The 15,838-nt window shown below is 46.4% G+C and overlaps 1 protein-coding gene across 3 annotated transcripts in view; it reads left to right on the top strand.

Moving 5' to 3' along the window:
* The window catches only part of WIPF3 (WAS/WASL interacting protein family member 3), an 82,713-nt gene that overhangs the window by 54,442 nt on the left and 12,433 nt on the right, over positions 1-15,838 (top strand). For all 3 annotated transcript variants that reach the window (XM_070467955.1, XM_070467939.1, XM_070467947.1), the window contains exons 3-7: positions 2,231-2,363; positions 6,570-6,701; positions 9,524-10,273; positions 13,959-14,108; positions 15,032-15,133. In XM_070467955.1, the coding sequence (XP_070324056.1) occupies positions 2,231-2,363; positions 6,570-6,701; positions 9,524-10,273; positions 13,959-14,108; positions 15,032-15,133 (1,267 nt within the window). The remainder of the gene's footprint in view (positions 1-2,230; positions 2,364-6,569; positions 6,702-9,523; positions 10,274-13,958; positions 14,109-15,031; positions 15,134-15,838) is intronic.

Below are 15,838 nucleotides of genomic sequence, written 5' to 3' on the forward strand. Positions count from 1 at the left end.
AATGGCATTTAAAGATGGTAAGATGAACACCCACACCCCCACTCAGGAATTGTTAGAGATATGGTTCCAGTTGCTTCTTTTAACAGAAGAATGCAATTCATTGTGTTATTCATCTCATAACTAGGAAGAAATTACAAAACACTTTCACCCCCTAATCCTGCAACTGTAATGCCAGATTTTTAAAAAAATGTTCATACTTCTCTTGGCTAGGGTCATGATATTTCTGTTTGCCTTTTATTCCTGTTACTAATTGTTTCTAAATACAAGAGTAAACTTTATAAATCTTAAAATTTTGAAGTTTAAAATGACTTATGGGCTAATGGTTTATAGAGAAAGAGTTTAAAGATCATCTCATGTGGGAAATATCCTGCTGTACATGTGCATTTGTACATATATTCATAAAAAATGTATATCGTTAGGATTGGGACCTCTGGCTCATAGCTCAGTTGTTGACCATCATCAGTGAGTCCTTCTCAAGAGGTCAAAAGCATGTTTCCAGGCAACAAGAAACTGACACTGAAGCTTGTGTCCTTCAAAGCCTGTGTAAGATGCATCACCTGGGCCATGGAGTCAGTTGGTGAAAATGTGGACTCAGCACCTTTTAACTAAAACCACAATTGCCTTCATTTCCAGTCTGTGACACTGGAGAGTCTCTGGTGGTTCTTTTTGGCAAATGGCCATGTGGAGAAAACGGCTATTGCAAGAGCTCGTATAAGTTCTGTCTGTCCTTCAAGGACCATCCAAGGTCTCCTGTCTTCCTCAAAGCCTGCTGAGCCTGATAAATATATCCTTTCTGAACTCTTGGAGTCTTCCTCTCTGTGCAACTCGGACACTCAGTCACATGCTGTGCGTGGTGTACTGTCTCCCTGGTACCTGCTTATGCCCTTGAGAGCAAGACCAGTGTGTTATGCATCCTGGGTTTAGTTCATTCATACTCATTCATTCATTCATCCAGTAAACAGTTTTTGAGCCTATCTAGGGCCAAGTTTTACTCTCTGGAGAGGTATTAGTGAACAAAATGGACAAGATCTCTTTCCTAAGAGTGTCTTGTCGGGGTGGTGAATCTGCAGTTCATAACCACAATTGGAAATTTTCCACAAGGAATGGTAAGTATAAATGTATACATTGTGGCAAACTTGCAGGGGATAAAAGGAATATGGTACCCTAAGAAAGAACCCTGGGTAGCCTTATTTAGGTTAGGGGCCAGAAAAGACCTCCAAAGTGATGTTTAAGCTGAAAACCAAAGACATGGTATTCCCCATACAACAGGTGCTAGAAAGTATTTCTCACCTGAGAAATGTTTAACCAGATCTTAGGTCATGTAATATAAACCTTCTAACTGTAGAGGGTCCTCCTGGCTATGTCTTCTAGTGTGACCCACCCTCCCTTATTTGCCACCAACCTCTGTATGTTCTTTCTGCTGCTCCCTGGTTCTTATAGCCCATGGAGACCCCACTGTATCAGCACAAGCTATAGTGGAAATGAAACAGTTGGACCTCAGTGTTACTGGCAGAGGTTATTCTCGTGAACATGTTTACAAAGCATTTTCATAGTCCAGAGAATACTTGCCCTAACTACAGCACCATGCCCTTGATCTCTGTAGTGCTTCAAAATAAAAAGCACGTGGCCCTTGGAATTCAGCAGATCTAGGTAAGGACCTAGCCCTGTGACCGGGAAGAGATTTCATAGTCCTTTCTCACCTGTAAGATGAGGGTAAACTCACTTTAAACTCACAAGGTTTTGTGAGAATTAAAGTAACACACTCAGACACGGAGAAGAACGCAATCGCTAAACTTTCATTGCCATCTCCTGCACTTCTTTCTTTCTGAATTTGGTCCAGGAGGGGACCTGGGGACACCGGGCAGGGCAATTATTCAGAACCTGAGAGCCAGAGTCAGAAACACACAGCCAGAAGCCCAGATAAGTGGATGGGGCTCACCTATGAGGAGGAAAAGGGGCCATGAATTAGGGCTCTTTAATATTATGGGAGTTTTAGCTCACAAAAGAATCTGTTCTGGGTCCCTAGGGAGCAGGATGTGAGCAGGGCAGGAGTTAAGCCTCCTGCAAGACCTGTGACCCGTAGATGACTGCACTGGTGAGAGTGATGCAGGGGAGAGCAAACAGGGAGGGCAGAAAAATATGGGAGGGGAAACTCACCCCAGACAGGACATATGGCTTACCTGCAAATGTTATATGTAATTATAATCAAATCCCTCGTATTCCCTTACAGGTAAGTGCAGATGCTTCCAGCTTGAGAAAGGCAGATCCCAAAGGTCGGAGTGCACTGTTGGCTGATATCCAGCAAGGGACTCGCCTCCGAAAAGTCACACAGATCAATGACCGCAGTGCCCCGCAGATCGAGGGTAAGTGAGCATCCGGCCTGCTAAGAGCCAAGGGCAGGCCATGTGAGGCTCAGGACAGGGCCACAAGTGCTAATCAGGACACACATCTGGCCATCTCAGACCTGCTCAGTGTACGGTCTACATGGGGGAGAGAATTAGAGCTACCTTTCCTGGTCTGCAGATGATGTTCAGCATATCTACCATCAACTTTCAAATGCTTTAAAAAGAAACTTCATGGTAAAGTAATTATTTTAATTGTTTTAAAATACACACAATATAAAACTCACCATTTTGACCATTTTTAAAGTGTCCAATTCAGTAGCATTTATATATTTCATTGTTGTTGCAACTGTCACCCTGTCTAGTGACCATTTCCATCACACCAATAGGAAACCTATACCCATTAGCTGGTGGAGGTGATGGAATTCCAGTTGAGCTATTTCAAATCCTAAAAGATGATGCTGTTAAAGTGCTGCACTCAATATGGCAGCAAATTTGGAAAACTCAGCAGTGGCCACAGGAATGGAAAAGGTCAGCTTTCATTCCAATCCCAAAGAAAGGCAGTGCCAAAGAATGTTCAAACTACTGCACAATTGCACTCTCACATGCTAGCAAAGTAATGCTGAAAATTCTCCAAGCGAGGCTTCAACAGTAGGTGAACCAAGAACTTCCAGGTGTTCAAGCTGGACTTAGAAAAGGCAGAGGAACCAGAGATCAAATTGCCTACATCTGTTGGATCACAGAAAAGCAAGAGAATTCCAGAAAAACATCTACTTCTGCATTATCAACTATGCCAAAGCCTTTGACTGTGACTAAATCACAACAAACTGTGGAAAATTCTTAAAGAGATGGGAATTCCAGACCACCTTACCAGCCTCCTGAGAAATCTGTGTGCAGGTTAAGAAACAACACTTAGAACCAGACATGGAACAATGGACTGGTTCCAAATTGGGAAAGGAGTATGTCAAAGCTGTATATTGTCACCCTGCTTATTTAACTTCTATGCAGAGTGTATCATGTGAAATGCTGGGTGGGATGAAGCACAAACTAGAATCAACATTGCCAGGAGGAATATCAATAACCTCAGATAGGCAGATGCTGCTGCTGTTGCTAAGTTGCTTCAGTCGTGTCCGACTCTGTGCGACCCCATAGATGGCAGCCCACCAGGCTCCCCCATCCCTGGGATTCACCAGGCAAGAACACTGGAGTGGGTTGCCATTTCCTTCTCCAATCATGAAAGTGAAAAGTGAAAGTGAAGTTGCTCAGTCATGTCTGACTCTTAGCAACCCCATGGACTGCAGCCTACCAGGCTCCTCCGTCCATGGAATTTTCCAGGCAAAAGTACTGGAGTGGGGTGCCATTGCCTTCTCCAATATGCAGATGACACCACCCTTATGGCAGAAAGTGAAGAGGAACTAAAGAGCCTCTTGATGAAAATGAAAGAGGAGAGTGAAAAAGCTGGCTTAAAACCCAACATTCAAAAAACGAAGATCATGGCACCCGGTCCCATCATTTCATGGCAAATAGATGGGGAAACAGTGGAAACCATGAGAGACTATTTTCTTGGGCTCCAAAATCACTGCAGATGGTGACTGCAGCCATGAAATTAAAAGATGCTTGGTCCTTGGAAAAAACACTGTGACCATCCTAGACAGCATATTAAAAAGCAGAGACATTACTTTGCCAGCAAAGGTCGATATAGTCAAAGCTATGGTTTCTCCAGTAGTCATGTATGGATGTGAGAGTTGGACCATAAAGAAGTCTGAGCACTGAAGAATTGATGCTTTTGAACTGTGGTATTGGAGAAGACTCTTGAGAGTCCCTTGGACTGCACAGAGATCAAACCAGTCAATCCTAAAGGAAATCAACACTGAATATTCATTGGAAGGACTGATGCAGAAGCTGAAACTCCAATACTTTGGTCACCTGATGCGAAGAACTGACTCACTGGAAAAGATCCTGATGCTGGAAAAGATTGAAGGCAGGAGGAGAAGGGGACAACAGAGGATGAGATGGCTGGATGGCATCACTGACTCAGTGGACATGAATTTGAGCAAGCTCCAGGAGTTGGTGATGGACAGGGAGGCCTGGCATGCAGCAGTCCATGGAGTCGCAAAGAGTCAGACATGACTGAGCAACTGAACTGAAGATTTGATCATATGGATGTTCCACAATGTATTTATCCATTGTGAAGTAACATTGAAAGATCACTTATGCTGTGTCAACATAATCCTCAAATTGAATGAGCAAAAAATTCAAGTCTCAACCCTAACAAATTCAAAGATTTTATTTTCCATAAGGAAAAATATTTCTGCTGAATTCTCTCCCAGGATCACATGACTAAGTTTCTATGTCTTCTAGAGTATGATGGAGTAAAAGGAGCCTTGTTCCTGCCATCAGATGACCCATGTTGAGTTCTGATTCTGCCACTCTGCACATCAGGGAACCTCTCTGAGACTCAGTTTGCTCATCTGCAAAATGGGGGGAGATAACAATACCTGCTCTTTTTTGGTTAAGATTGTTGAAGGCTGAAATAATATATACAGTGAAAGAAAGTGAACATGAAAGTCACTCAGTTACGTCCAACTCTTTGTGACCCCATGGACTATATAGTCCATAGAATTCTCTAGGCCTGAATACTGAAGTGGGTAGCCTTTCCCTTCTCAAGGGGAACTTCCCAACCCAGGGATCGAACCCAGGTCTCCCACATTGCAAGCAGATTCTTTACCAGCTGAGCCACAAGGGAAGCCCAGTATATACAAAATATGGCACAAACCAGTACAATATTGTAAAGTAATTAGCTGCCAATTAAAATAAATAAACATAAAGAAAAAGAAAAGTAAAAAAAAGAAATATATTTAAATATAAGGTATTATTATGGCTCCATATATTTTGCAATGATACATGATGGTAATTCTCAAAGATAGTCCTAAAATATAATTGTATCTAATATCTGTAATTATATGTTAATGTACATGAATAGGCAAATTATTTTAAGAAACATTTTCAGCATTGGTTACAATAAAAATTAGTTCTGGCTAGACCCACCATCTAATTAGTTAAGCCTGACTCAGTGGACGTGAATTTGAGTAAACTCTGGGAGCCAGTGAAGGACAGAGGAGCCTGGCATGCTGCAGTCCATGGGATCACAGAGAATTGGACATGACTTAGTGACTGAACAACAACAAACAAGTTAACAGATCAATTCATTTTATTGGGACACTCATTTCTTTATCATTCTAGTGAAGAAGTAATGTTTAATGTTAATACTAGGAATAATCTGGCCACATTCCTCCACCAGTAGGCACTGTGCCCTGATTTCTCTGTGCATATTAGCTTCAGGCTGTGAACATTGTCTGCCAAAAATTCTTGTAAGCTCAATGTCTTCTCATTTTATGTAGTTGCTAATCACACACATCTGGAAGGCTGGAATTAGTGACATCTCTCACAAGCTCATGAGCTTTCTTTTCCCTAGGAAAAAAAAAAAAGTGGTGCAGGGAAGAGCACTAGGCCCAGGGAGTGGGAGCTGGGGAGACAGAGAATGAAAACACCAAAGAAGAAATCACTGCAGACCTTTACTTCCTGCTTGCAAATCCTGGACCAGGTTCTGTGGACCAGAAGTTAAAATTATTGCCTAAATTAAATCTTTGGGTTTTCTTCGTCTAGTCCTCCCACAACAGTCAAGTGAAAATGGGGTCAGCTCTTTACCTACAGTGTTTGGGTTTTCTAATTTAAAAGATGACATCTACTAAATGGTCTTCCCAGGTGGCTCAGTGGTAAAGAATCTGCCTGCTAATGCCGGAGATGCAGGTTCAGTCCCTGGGTTGGGAAGATCACCTGGAAGAGGAAATGGCAACCCACTCCAATATTCTTGCCTGAAAAAAGCCCATGGCAGAGGAGCCTGGCGGGCTACAGTTCATGGGATTACAGAGTCCACAGACTGAGCGTGCACACACATGTCTACTAAATGGCAGTGTAGAGATGCCTTTGTTGTGATCCTTATTCAGAATGGTTACTACTGATGGCTCTTTGGTAGCCTGGAGAGGGTGGCAGACAGGCTGGGGCACAGGCAGGGGTCCTTGAGAAAGACGTTGAGTAGGAGAAGGGTAACACTGGTCGGGAGAGGAGGGAAGGCTGCCACGGGCAGTGTTAGACCATGGCCAGGGTGAGAGCTGGCCGCTCAGCTCTGCTCACAGGTCCACATCTACTTGCCTCTTCTCTCTACAGGTTCTAAAGGAACCAACAAAGAGGGAGGAGGTCCTGCAAATTCTCGAGGGGGGAGCACACCTCCAGCCTTGGGAGATCTGTTTGCTGGTGGCTTTCCAGTTTTACGACCGGCAGGCCAGAGGGATGCAGCAGGTAAGGAAGAGTTCAAATTGGCTACCTTTGACTCTTATCTCCTTGCCTTGCAGAACCAACAGGGCAGTCCTCACCTGCCCATAAGTGCCATGTTTAGAGTGAATAGTCATGTGGTAGGAGATCACCTCTTTGGAAGCATAAATACTGGAAGTTTTCAAAACATAGACTTGTTTCTAAGGGATCTTTGAAATCCTCATCCTGTTTAAATCATCTCATTGTAATCACTGAAGAAGGAGTTGCCGTAGTGTGGAGTGCTTAGCAATGGTGTGATTGTGGCCCACACTGCAAAGTATGGATATAAATCACAGTAGAAAGTCTTCGTGACATCACTGTGGACTCACTGGCAGTGGTGAGTTGTAATGGGTCTCTAGCATCATGTCTGTTAGGTGTTGCTATGTAACAAACCCTAAACATCACTGGCTTGTATAGAACGTGTAATGAGACTTCCATGCAATACGAGGTCTCCTGGAAACATACACAAATGGAAGGAGGAAGACATATTTCATCTTTTGATAAATATCCAGGCTCAAAAGCTAATTCCTTTCATGTCAACAAAGCCCCCTTGATGCTCTCGAACTGGCCTTTCCCTACCACTTCAAGGTCTGCTCTTGTGTTTCTAGTTGGATTTCTAGGGCTTGCATTCGTGTGATGAAGGAAAACCTTCCCTTGGTGCTCACTCTCGGAGCCCTCTCTGCTGCCTGGTTTCCTCGCCAGAGCTGACTCTGACTCCTGTGGGTCTCCCCTTGAGCTCAGCTCTCTGCTTCATCCCAGAATGGGCACGCACATAGGCTGGGCAAGGATTTGTGCTGTCCTTGCTTCTGCTGCTCACATGATGATACAAACGGGTTTGCCCATCTCTCATTAGGTTGGCCATTTAGTAAGTAGAAGCTCCTGTACTTTAACTGACCCAAATTAAGGGTTTTGGAATCTCAGATACATGGTGTTCTCAGACACTTAAAAACTTAAGATTAGTTATTCAGGAATTGATTCTGCTACTCAAAGTTGTTACCTCTTTAAAGTCATCTGGCCGGTGGGTACAGAGGGAGGCCTTGCCTTGTCTGGAGAGCTGCCTAGGTCCTCCATCTTCATCCCTGTGGACTACTGAAAACAGGCTGGAGCACTTGGAGCAGGAATCTCTGAGGCTGACACCTACCCTGGACCTCATAGAATATGCCTCACGCTGGAATCGCAGGTGGTAGATTCCGACCCCGAAAAGGCCAGGTGGGGGCCTCCTGCTCCTGGTCATGGACAGTCAGCCATTCTGGCACCCTGGTGGAACCAAGTCTGCCAGGGTGGATACTTGTGTGCAAAGATCTTATCTCTTCCACAGCCATCTAAAAGAAAATTTCAACAGAGGAATACTGACAGCTCCCCCCTGCCTCCAGAAGAGCATTCCACAGTTGAGACTCATGTCATGAGTCATGTGTCCAGGTGGCTGTCACATCATAGCCAGAGTAGGGTCATCTGTTTGGAAAGCCGGTTACTGTGATCCTGACACTTGGTTTCAGCCCCAGAGTCACCTCTTCCATGCCCTTCCATGACTGGCCTGACTTTTGTCACCAAATACTTTTAGCATCTGGTTCGGTAAACACACTGGAGACTCAGGAACTGAAAAGCTCACAACCACCAACAGCTGCTGGCATTATAATTTGACATGAAACCTGTGTTTCCTATTCTGTAGCACCAGGAAGCTGGAGATGTGAGAAGCAAACATGTTTTCTAGTGGTTTCCAAATATTTTCATGGAGATTATAAAATATACAGGTGCTGGAATAGGAGAAATATATTCCCAAAAATTCCTTTTAGGGAAAGCCGTATATTTATTTGGAAGAAATGTCTTAATATGCCTCCTCAGTGGAGAGTGATACTCCAAGGACATATTTAAGTGACTGCAGAACTTTTGTGCATTAAACAAGGAGAGAGACTTTTTTCTCTTTGGAATGACAGAGGCAAAAAAGGGTGAGAAGTGGCAAGTAGGGTGAAAGGGTGTGCAAAGAGTGAGGAGGCCCCAACCTGGGAGCACCCTCCACCCGAGTCTTCCATGACATCCACCAAACACAAATGCTTACTGTGAGCAAGTTGTTGTTGCTGTTGGCATTGGACTTAAAGAGGCATTGGATTTCAAGTTGGGGTTGATGTGGTGAAGGATCTACAGGGTAAGAGAGCCAGGAGATCAGGAGACAGCAAGCCGCTTAGAAACGGGCAAAAGCCCTTGAGAAAGGGATCTTTGAGTTTCCAGACGGCATGGAACTAGGAGGTTCAAGATCATTGGACCTGGATCCCCAAGGCAGGGTGTATTCCCACTGACTTTCCAATAACCTAGTATATTCAGGGAATCTTGAATCTCCTTCTCTCAGTACAGAAACAAAGTTCATGTTCACAAAATGCTGGAGTGAGAAAAACCTCCGTCAGGAGCTTCTGGTTAATACACCCACAGATGCGGGCTGACTGGCCTAGAGAATAACAGGATGAGTGTGAGGGTGACCTTGAGAGGAGAGAGGGTGAAGGAGGTCAGGGCAGCCCTATATCCTGGTCAGAGGGTGGAGGTGGGATAGGACAGGGAGCTGGTGCCACACAGCAGTCTGGCAGCTGGAGCCGGGCTCATCTCCGCGGAGGAGAGTGTGTTTCTTCAGGCAAGGCCCTTGGCCGGCCCTCCTGTGTGACAGCTGCTATACCTGCAGCCTCCAGTGGCCACTCGGGAAGAGAATGCGCACCATGCGGTTCCCTGAGGTCGTGCTGGACAGAGCCCCTCACGATGGCAGACGCCCTGCGGTTTCTCCCAGTTCTGCCCGCTGAGCTCACCCAGAATTCTTTCACTTCCAGGTGGCAAGACCGGCCAGGGCCCTGGCTCCCGAGCGCCTTCCCCACGGCTTCCCACCAAGACTCTCAGCGGCCCGTTCAACCCCCCGGCGTCTCCCAGGCTAGGCAACGCCTCTGAGGGGCACGGCGCGGCCAGAGCGGTCCCTCCTCGCCCCAGCATGCCCGCCCCACCTCCCCCCACGCCGCCCCCACCGCCCCCGCCCCCACCTCCACCCCTGCCCCCGTCCTCCCCGGTCAAAGCTCCGCTGGTGTCCCCACCTGGCCCACCGACCAAAGGGAGCCCCCCAGTGGTTCCACCGCCTCTGCTCTGCACACCGCCCCCTCCTCCCCCGCCGCCCCCGCCGCCCCCGCCGCCCCCGGCCTTGGGTCCCAGTGACAAGGCAGCGAAGCCTCAGCTAGCCCCCTTGCACCTACCGCCCATCCCGCCCCCGCTCCCGCTCCTCCCTCCTTGTGGGCACCCAGGGCTCAACGCGGATGCTGCCAGCCCAGCCCAAGATGTGCGGGAGCCTCCCGCGCCGCCGCCCCCCCCACCTCCACTCCCCCTTTACGCCTCATGCACCCCCAGATCCTCTTTGCCTGCGCCCCCTTTGCCAAGTGCTAACAGCAGCTGTGAAGTCCCACCCCCACTGCCCCCCAAGTCCCCCAGCTTCCAGGCCCAGCCACCCAAGCCCAGCGGGCAGGCCTTGCCGGCGCCGCCCGCCCCTCCGGGATCTCAGCCGTTCCTGCAGAAGAAGAGGCCGGGCCGAGGCCCGGGTAAGCACTGCTCCTCTCCAGGGTGGTCGTGTCGGAGGATAATTTTTTTGACCGTTGGCAGCAGCCCTGGAGGTGCTAGGGAAACCCCCAGAGGCCTGCACCTGTGGCCCACTTGGGAAAACCTCAGGACGTCTTAACTCTGAGTTTTGTTTTAGATCAGACCTGTTCAGTGCCGTGTGGAGCACAAGAAAAACTTTGTTTTATGTGACTTTATGCTGAGGTATTAAGGTTAGAGACAGGAAACCGGGGTAAGGGAGGCCGGAAGACTTGTCTAAGATGGTGCAGACCACAAGCTAGGGATTCTGGCCTTAATCACCGTGCCGTGACTAGCTGCGTGACCCAGGGCGGTTCCTCGGCCTCTTTGTGATTCCTTTTCATCTGTGAAATGGGCATAGCAATAATTCTCCCCTCATGCAGTTGTCAGAACAGTGAGATCTAGAAAAGTCTATTTGTTTTTACTATCACCATTCCCCAGGGTGGGACAGCTATAAGTGCAATTGTTTCCAGAACCAGCTCTCCTGTGTAATTTCTGTCTGAGTTATTATAGTCTGGCTCCCAGCCAGGATTTTCACTGATCCTGAGTAGATTAGTTTAGCATTCTGCCATATCTTTGGCAGGTTCTCCAGCTGACTCAGGAAAACTGAGGGTCCATATCTTCAGCCAAACTTTAAAAAGAATCCCTTCATGTTTCCAGCAGAGATGATCTGGATTGAATATACATGCTCCATGACTATGATTTCCATGAAGTGATTAGCCTTCAGTCCCCTTTGGTGTGCTTCTAAATGGAAAGCACACTACACATTCACACCCCCCCATGTACACACACACACAGACACACACACACACACACACACAGACGCATGCATTCTGAGTCTTTGCAACACTGTAGACTATAGCCCACCAGGCTCCTCTGTCCATGGGAATTCTCTAGGCAAGAATACTGGAGTGGATTGCCATGCCCTCCTCCAGGGGATCTTCCCGACCCAGGGATTGAACTCATGTCTCTTGCAGCTCCTGCATTGCAGGCAGATTCTTTACCGCTGAGCCATAGGGGAAGCACCTTCCACCACACACACACACACACACACACTCATAAATATATGCACACGTTCATCAAAGCCCATAGCCACACACATAGGCCAACATATATCCACAGTTATACACACAGGCTCATATTCCTTGATTTTTCAGAAAAAAAAATTTTTTTGAGAAGACATTCTTTTTATTAATTGAAGTATAATTGATTTACAATGTTATATTAGTTTCAGGTATACAGCATAGTGATTCTATATATTTATAGAGACTACTTCATTTAAAGTTACTATAAGATATTGGCTATGTTCCCTGAGTTGTACATTACATCCTTGTGTCTTATTTATCTTATACCTGTAGTGTGTACCTCTTAATCCCCTTCCCCTATCTTGCCCTGCCCCCACCCCTCCCTACTAGTAACCACCAGTTTGTTCTCTGTATTTTTGAATCTGCAGAACATCTCTTGATGCAGAAAGTTTCTTAAATATATATCCTTGAATTAAAAATAATACAAGTTCATTGTAGAGCAAATAGAAAAAAATGAAGTCACCCATAACATCACCCAGAAGTAAAAACTGTCATATTTGGATGTGTTTCTTTTTTTTTCTTAACATACCTACATATTTACATGGTTAATACGATTTTGTATATACTATTTTCCATTCTGTTTTCATTTAATATAATATTAAAAGCAGTTTTGATGTAATTTGATATTTGTGAAATCGTTAAAATGTATCTGTAAGCATATTAATATAATTGATATGTACCATATTTCTAGATATATAAGTTGATTCCATTTTTTATTACAAATAATATTGCAGGAGATACATTTATAGCAATTGTAGTCTATATTAAAAAAATTTTTTTTAAAAGCATAAGTCCCTGAAAGGGAGTGCCTAGTACAAAAAGCAAGGATATTTTTAAGGCTTTTGATCACAGGAGATAAGATTTTAATCATTCTCTTCTCAACTGACTGATCATAATGTCCAGCATTAGTATTAGTGAGCCCCTTCTGAGGCTCATGATTCCTAAATGTTTAAGATGGGGTGAAAAAAATCAATGCTTTAGATTCAGAGAGATCTGAGTTCAAATCCTGCCTTCCCACCCTCTTCTGTTTTTAATGTCCTTGAACCTTGCTTTTTTTAATTTGACAAATGGAAATAGTGACAGTAACACCTTTTACAATGGATTGTTACACACCAAGTGAAGAAGTACGCCTGGAGTGCTTTGCCTGCGGAGAGGGGTAGCTAGGGGCTCAGCAGCCTGACTTCCTTCTCTCTGACCAAGTGGAGAGGCAGGTCCTCACACAGAAGAGGGGTCCACAGCCCCTTATCCTCTTTAGTCCCCTTGTGGGAACAAGTAAATCCTAGTGGATCCTGGTACAGAGGAAGGGAAGACTAGCAAGGAAGAGGAGGGAGATTGAGAAAGGGAAAGGCCGAGGGCGGAGCTGAGGGGTGAGGTGCACTGACGGCCATGGGGAGGCCAGCTTCCACGCTGGGCCTGCACAGGCCCCAGAGCTGCAAATCTGACTCCAGGAATGGGTGCTTGTCTGGCCTCTTCCACTGTGATTTTGGACTTGAGACTTGGCTTTCCATGAACAACATGAGGGTGATTTCTGCTTCAGGCCAACCACAGGGAAGAGTAGGAGGTTGTACTTGTGAACATCTTGACACAGATACTAATGGTGCAGTTGTCATCACTTCAAGAGCAAAGTGAAGAGTCGAGTACTCAAGTTGATGTGCCAAGGCAGCAGGTTATTAACTGCCAAATGAGTCATGTGAAGAAGTCTTGGCAAAGGAGATCATCAGGGAAGAATTGATGAAGTAGATGGGATTTGAGTTGGGCCCTGGGGGCCAGCTAGGTTTTAAATTCACTGGAAGGAGAAACAGGACTAAAGTGCAGGAGAATCAGTGCAAGCAGAAACACAGGGGAAGGACCAAGCCCCTGACAGCCTGCTCATCCAGCCCCACCCCAAGTCTCACCTATAGAGAGTCCTTCCCTTGCATAGGATTGTGCAGTATCTTCACTTCTTTGGGCTGTACCATCTGATGACAAGGGTTGATACTATCATAGCAGCTAATATTCATTGAGCCCCTACTACCTGCCACTTTAATTAAATCAACTCGCTTAATACAGTCCATGGAATTCTCCAGGCCAGAATACTGAAGTGAGTAGCCTTTCCCTTCACCAGGGGATCTTCCCAACCCAGGGATTGAACCCAGGTCTCCCACATTGCAGGTGGATTCTTTATCAGCTGAGCCACCAAGGAAGTCCAAGAACACTGGAGTGGGTAGCCTATCCTTTCTCCAGCAGATCTTCCCAACCCAGGAATCGAACCTGGGTCTCCTACATTGCAGGTGGATTCTTTACCATCTGAGCTACCAGGGAAGCCCAAGAATGTGTATATATATTATTATTCCCATTTTATGGATGAGGAAACTGAGGCACAAAGAGGTGGTGTTATTACCCCAGCAGGAGGACTGGGATTCAGTCCCAAGAAGGTTGGCTCAAGAGGCTGCCTTTTCATCATTGTATCATCTTACACCCAAAGATCTCAATACCTCACCTCTCCCAGAAGGTTATAGCATCTACCATCCTAGCATCTTCTATCTGAAAGTCTTGTATCTGAATACTCCATCATCTTCTCTGCCAGGAACCGGTGGGGGAAAACTCAACCCACCCCCAGCACCCCCTGCAAGGTCACCCACCACTGAGCTTTCCAGCAGGAGCCAGCAGGCCCCAGCCTGGACCCCGACCCAGCAGCCTGGAGGTCAGCTGCGGAATGGAAACCTGAACATCATTGGTGAGTGGGGTGAAGAACAGCCTACAGGTTGTGTTAAATAGAGTTTCTTTTGAGGCTTTATGGGGGAAGGGTTCCAGAATCTACTCCCCAACCTTCTGATTGAGACTACAGAGAGAGAAGAAAACCAACATTTAAGTTCTGTGTGTGTGTGTGTGTGTGTGTGTGTGTGTGCGTGCACATGCACACACCTGTCTCCATGGAGAAATCAGACATAAGCCTGATAGACTGATTTGTACAAGGTGAGAGGATGGATGGAAGGTCCACCAGCAGAGGAACAATTAAGGTAAAGCTGTGGAACTAGGAAGGAAAGTCATCTGGGGTCAGGTGTGACCAAAAATCTTTGGACCCCTTTGTGGGCTGAGCTACTGTCACACCCAAAACCTAGATCACAAAGCAGGGACCCTTCTCCTTTTGCCATCGGGGGCTCATGGCAGAACCCGTTTGCTTTGGGAAGCCCTGGTCCCCAGCTGGACACAGGCTGGGCTCCTCCCCACCAGCCAGGCTGAGAACTCTTGTTCTGTCCAGCCCTCCCACCTCACCTAGAGTCCGCCTCAGGAGCACAGGAAGGACCGCAGGCCACAGGGACTTGGCTGGCCTTTGTTGCTGCCAGGTTCCCCACCTCTGACTCTGGGCCCTGGATAGGCCTGTGGCACTTCTGCTCCCTTTGGACGCTTCCTTAAGACAGTGGTTGAAGGAAGTTGGGTGGATGATGGGGAGAGTCTGTGACTTCACTTGTCCTGATTCCCCCTTGTCCCAGATAAGTAGTAATAGTAAAAGTTAAGACGTGAGTGGATGTCTTAGAAGGGGATAGCCCTGCCATTAAAACCTTGCACTGAGCAGGCAAACCTGTTTGCTCCTGGAAATTATTAAAACTCGGATCATCATAGTCATGAGAGTGATTTTGCGATTTCCCTTATGTGCAGATGACTTTGAATCTAAATTCACGTTCCATTCCATGGAAGATTTTCCTCCTCCGGATGAGTATAAACCATGCCAGAAGATTTACCCCAGCAAGATCCCCAGAAGTAAGTACCACCTCGCTAAGACTCCTGGTTTTCCCTGACTCTCCAGAAGGTGCTTGGGTGCACTAATGGGCCACAGGCTATACAAAGGAACTCTGAGTATCTACCTGGGCCTGGGTGGATGATGTGGCACCAAGAAGAAGGAGCAGGAAAGGAGCTGGTTTCAGGCAGAGACAAGGTTGTCAGTCAGGGCAAGCAGACGTGCCTGTAGGGCGGCAAGGTAGAGGTGACCTGGGCCAGTTTGAGCAGGGAGTACTCAGGTCTGAGGCTGAGGGGTAAGGTCAGGAGTGGGAACTAGCTTTGCAGGTCATCAGAGCCTTATCCTAAGCCAGGGATTAGCAAATATTGTCTTTAAAGGGCCAGAGAGGGCATGTCTGAGGTTCTGCTGACCATCTGGTCTCTATCACAACAATTCAACTCTGATGTTTTGACATGAAAGCAGCCATAGACAACACATAAAGAAATGGGCATTGCTGTCTGCCAGTAAAACTTTATTTGGGAAGGCAGGCACTGGCTGCATTTGGTCTGCTGGCTGGATTTTGCTCATCTCTACCCTAAATCACTGCAAAAGAAGAGTTTTAAAAATCTTCCTGTTACATAGCCTTTCTCAGGAACCTTCAGACTCTAGTAAATTCTAATCCAAGGTGGCTACATTTGGAGCCCATGGTAACTAGTCTTATCCCTGAGAATAGAAGAAAAGCTTTACCC

This window comes from Odocoileus virginianus, chromosome 1 (genome assembly GCF_023699985.2).
Source record: "Odocoileus virginianus isolate 20LAN1187 ecotype Illinois chromosome 1, Ovbor_1.2, whole genome shotgun sequence".
In the NCBI taxonomy this organism is placed as follows: domain Eukaryota; kingdom Metazoa; phylum Chordata; class Mammalia; order Artiodactyla; family Cervidae; genus Odocoileus; species Odocoileus virginianus.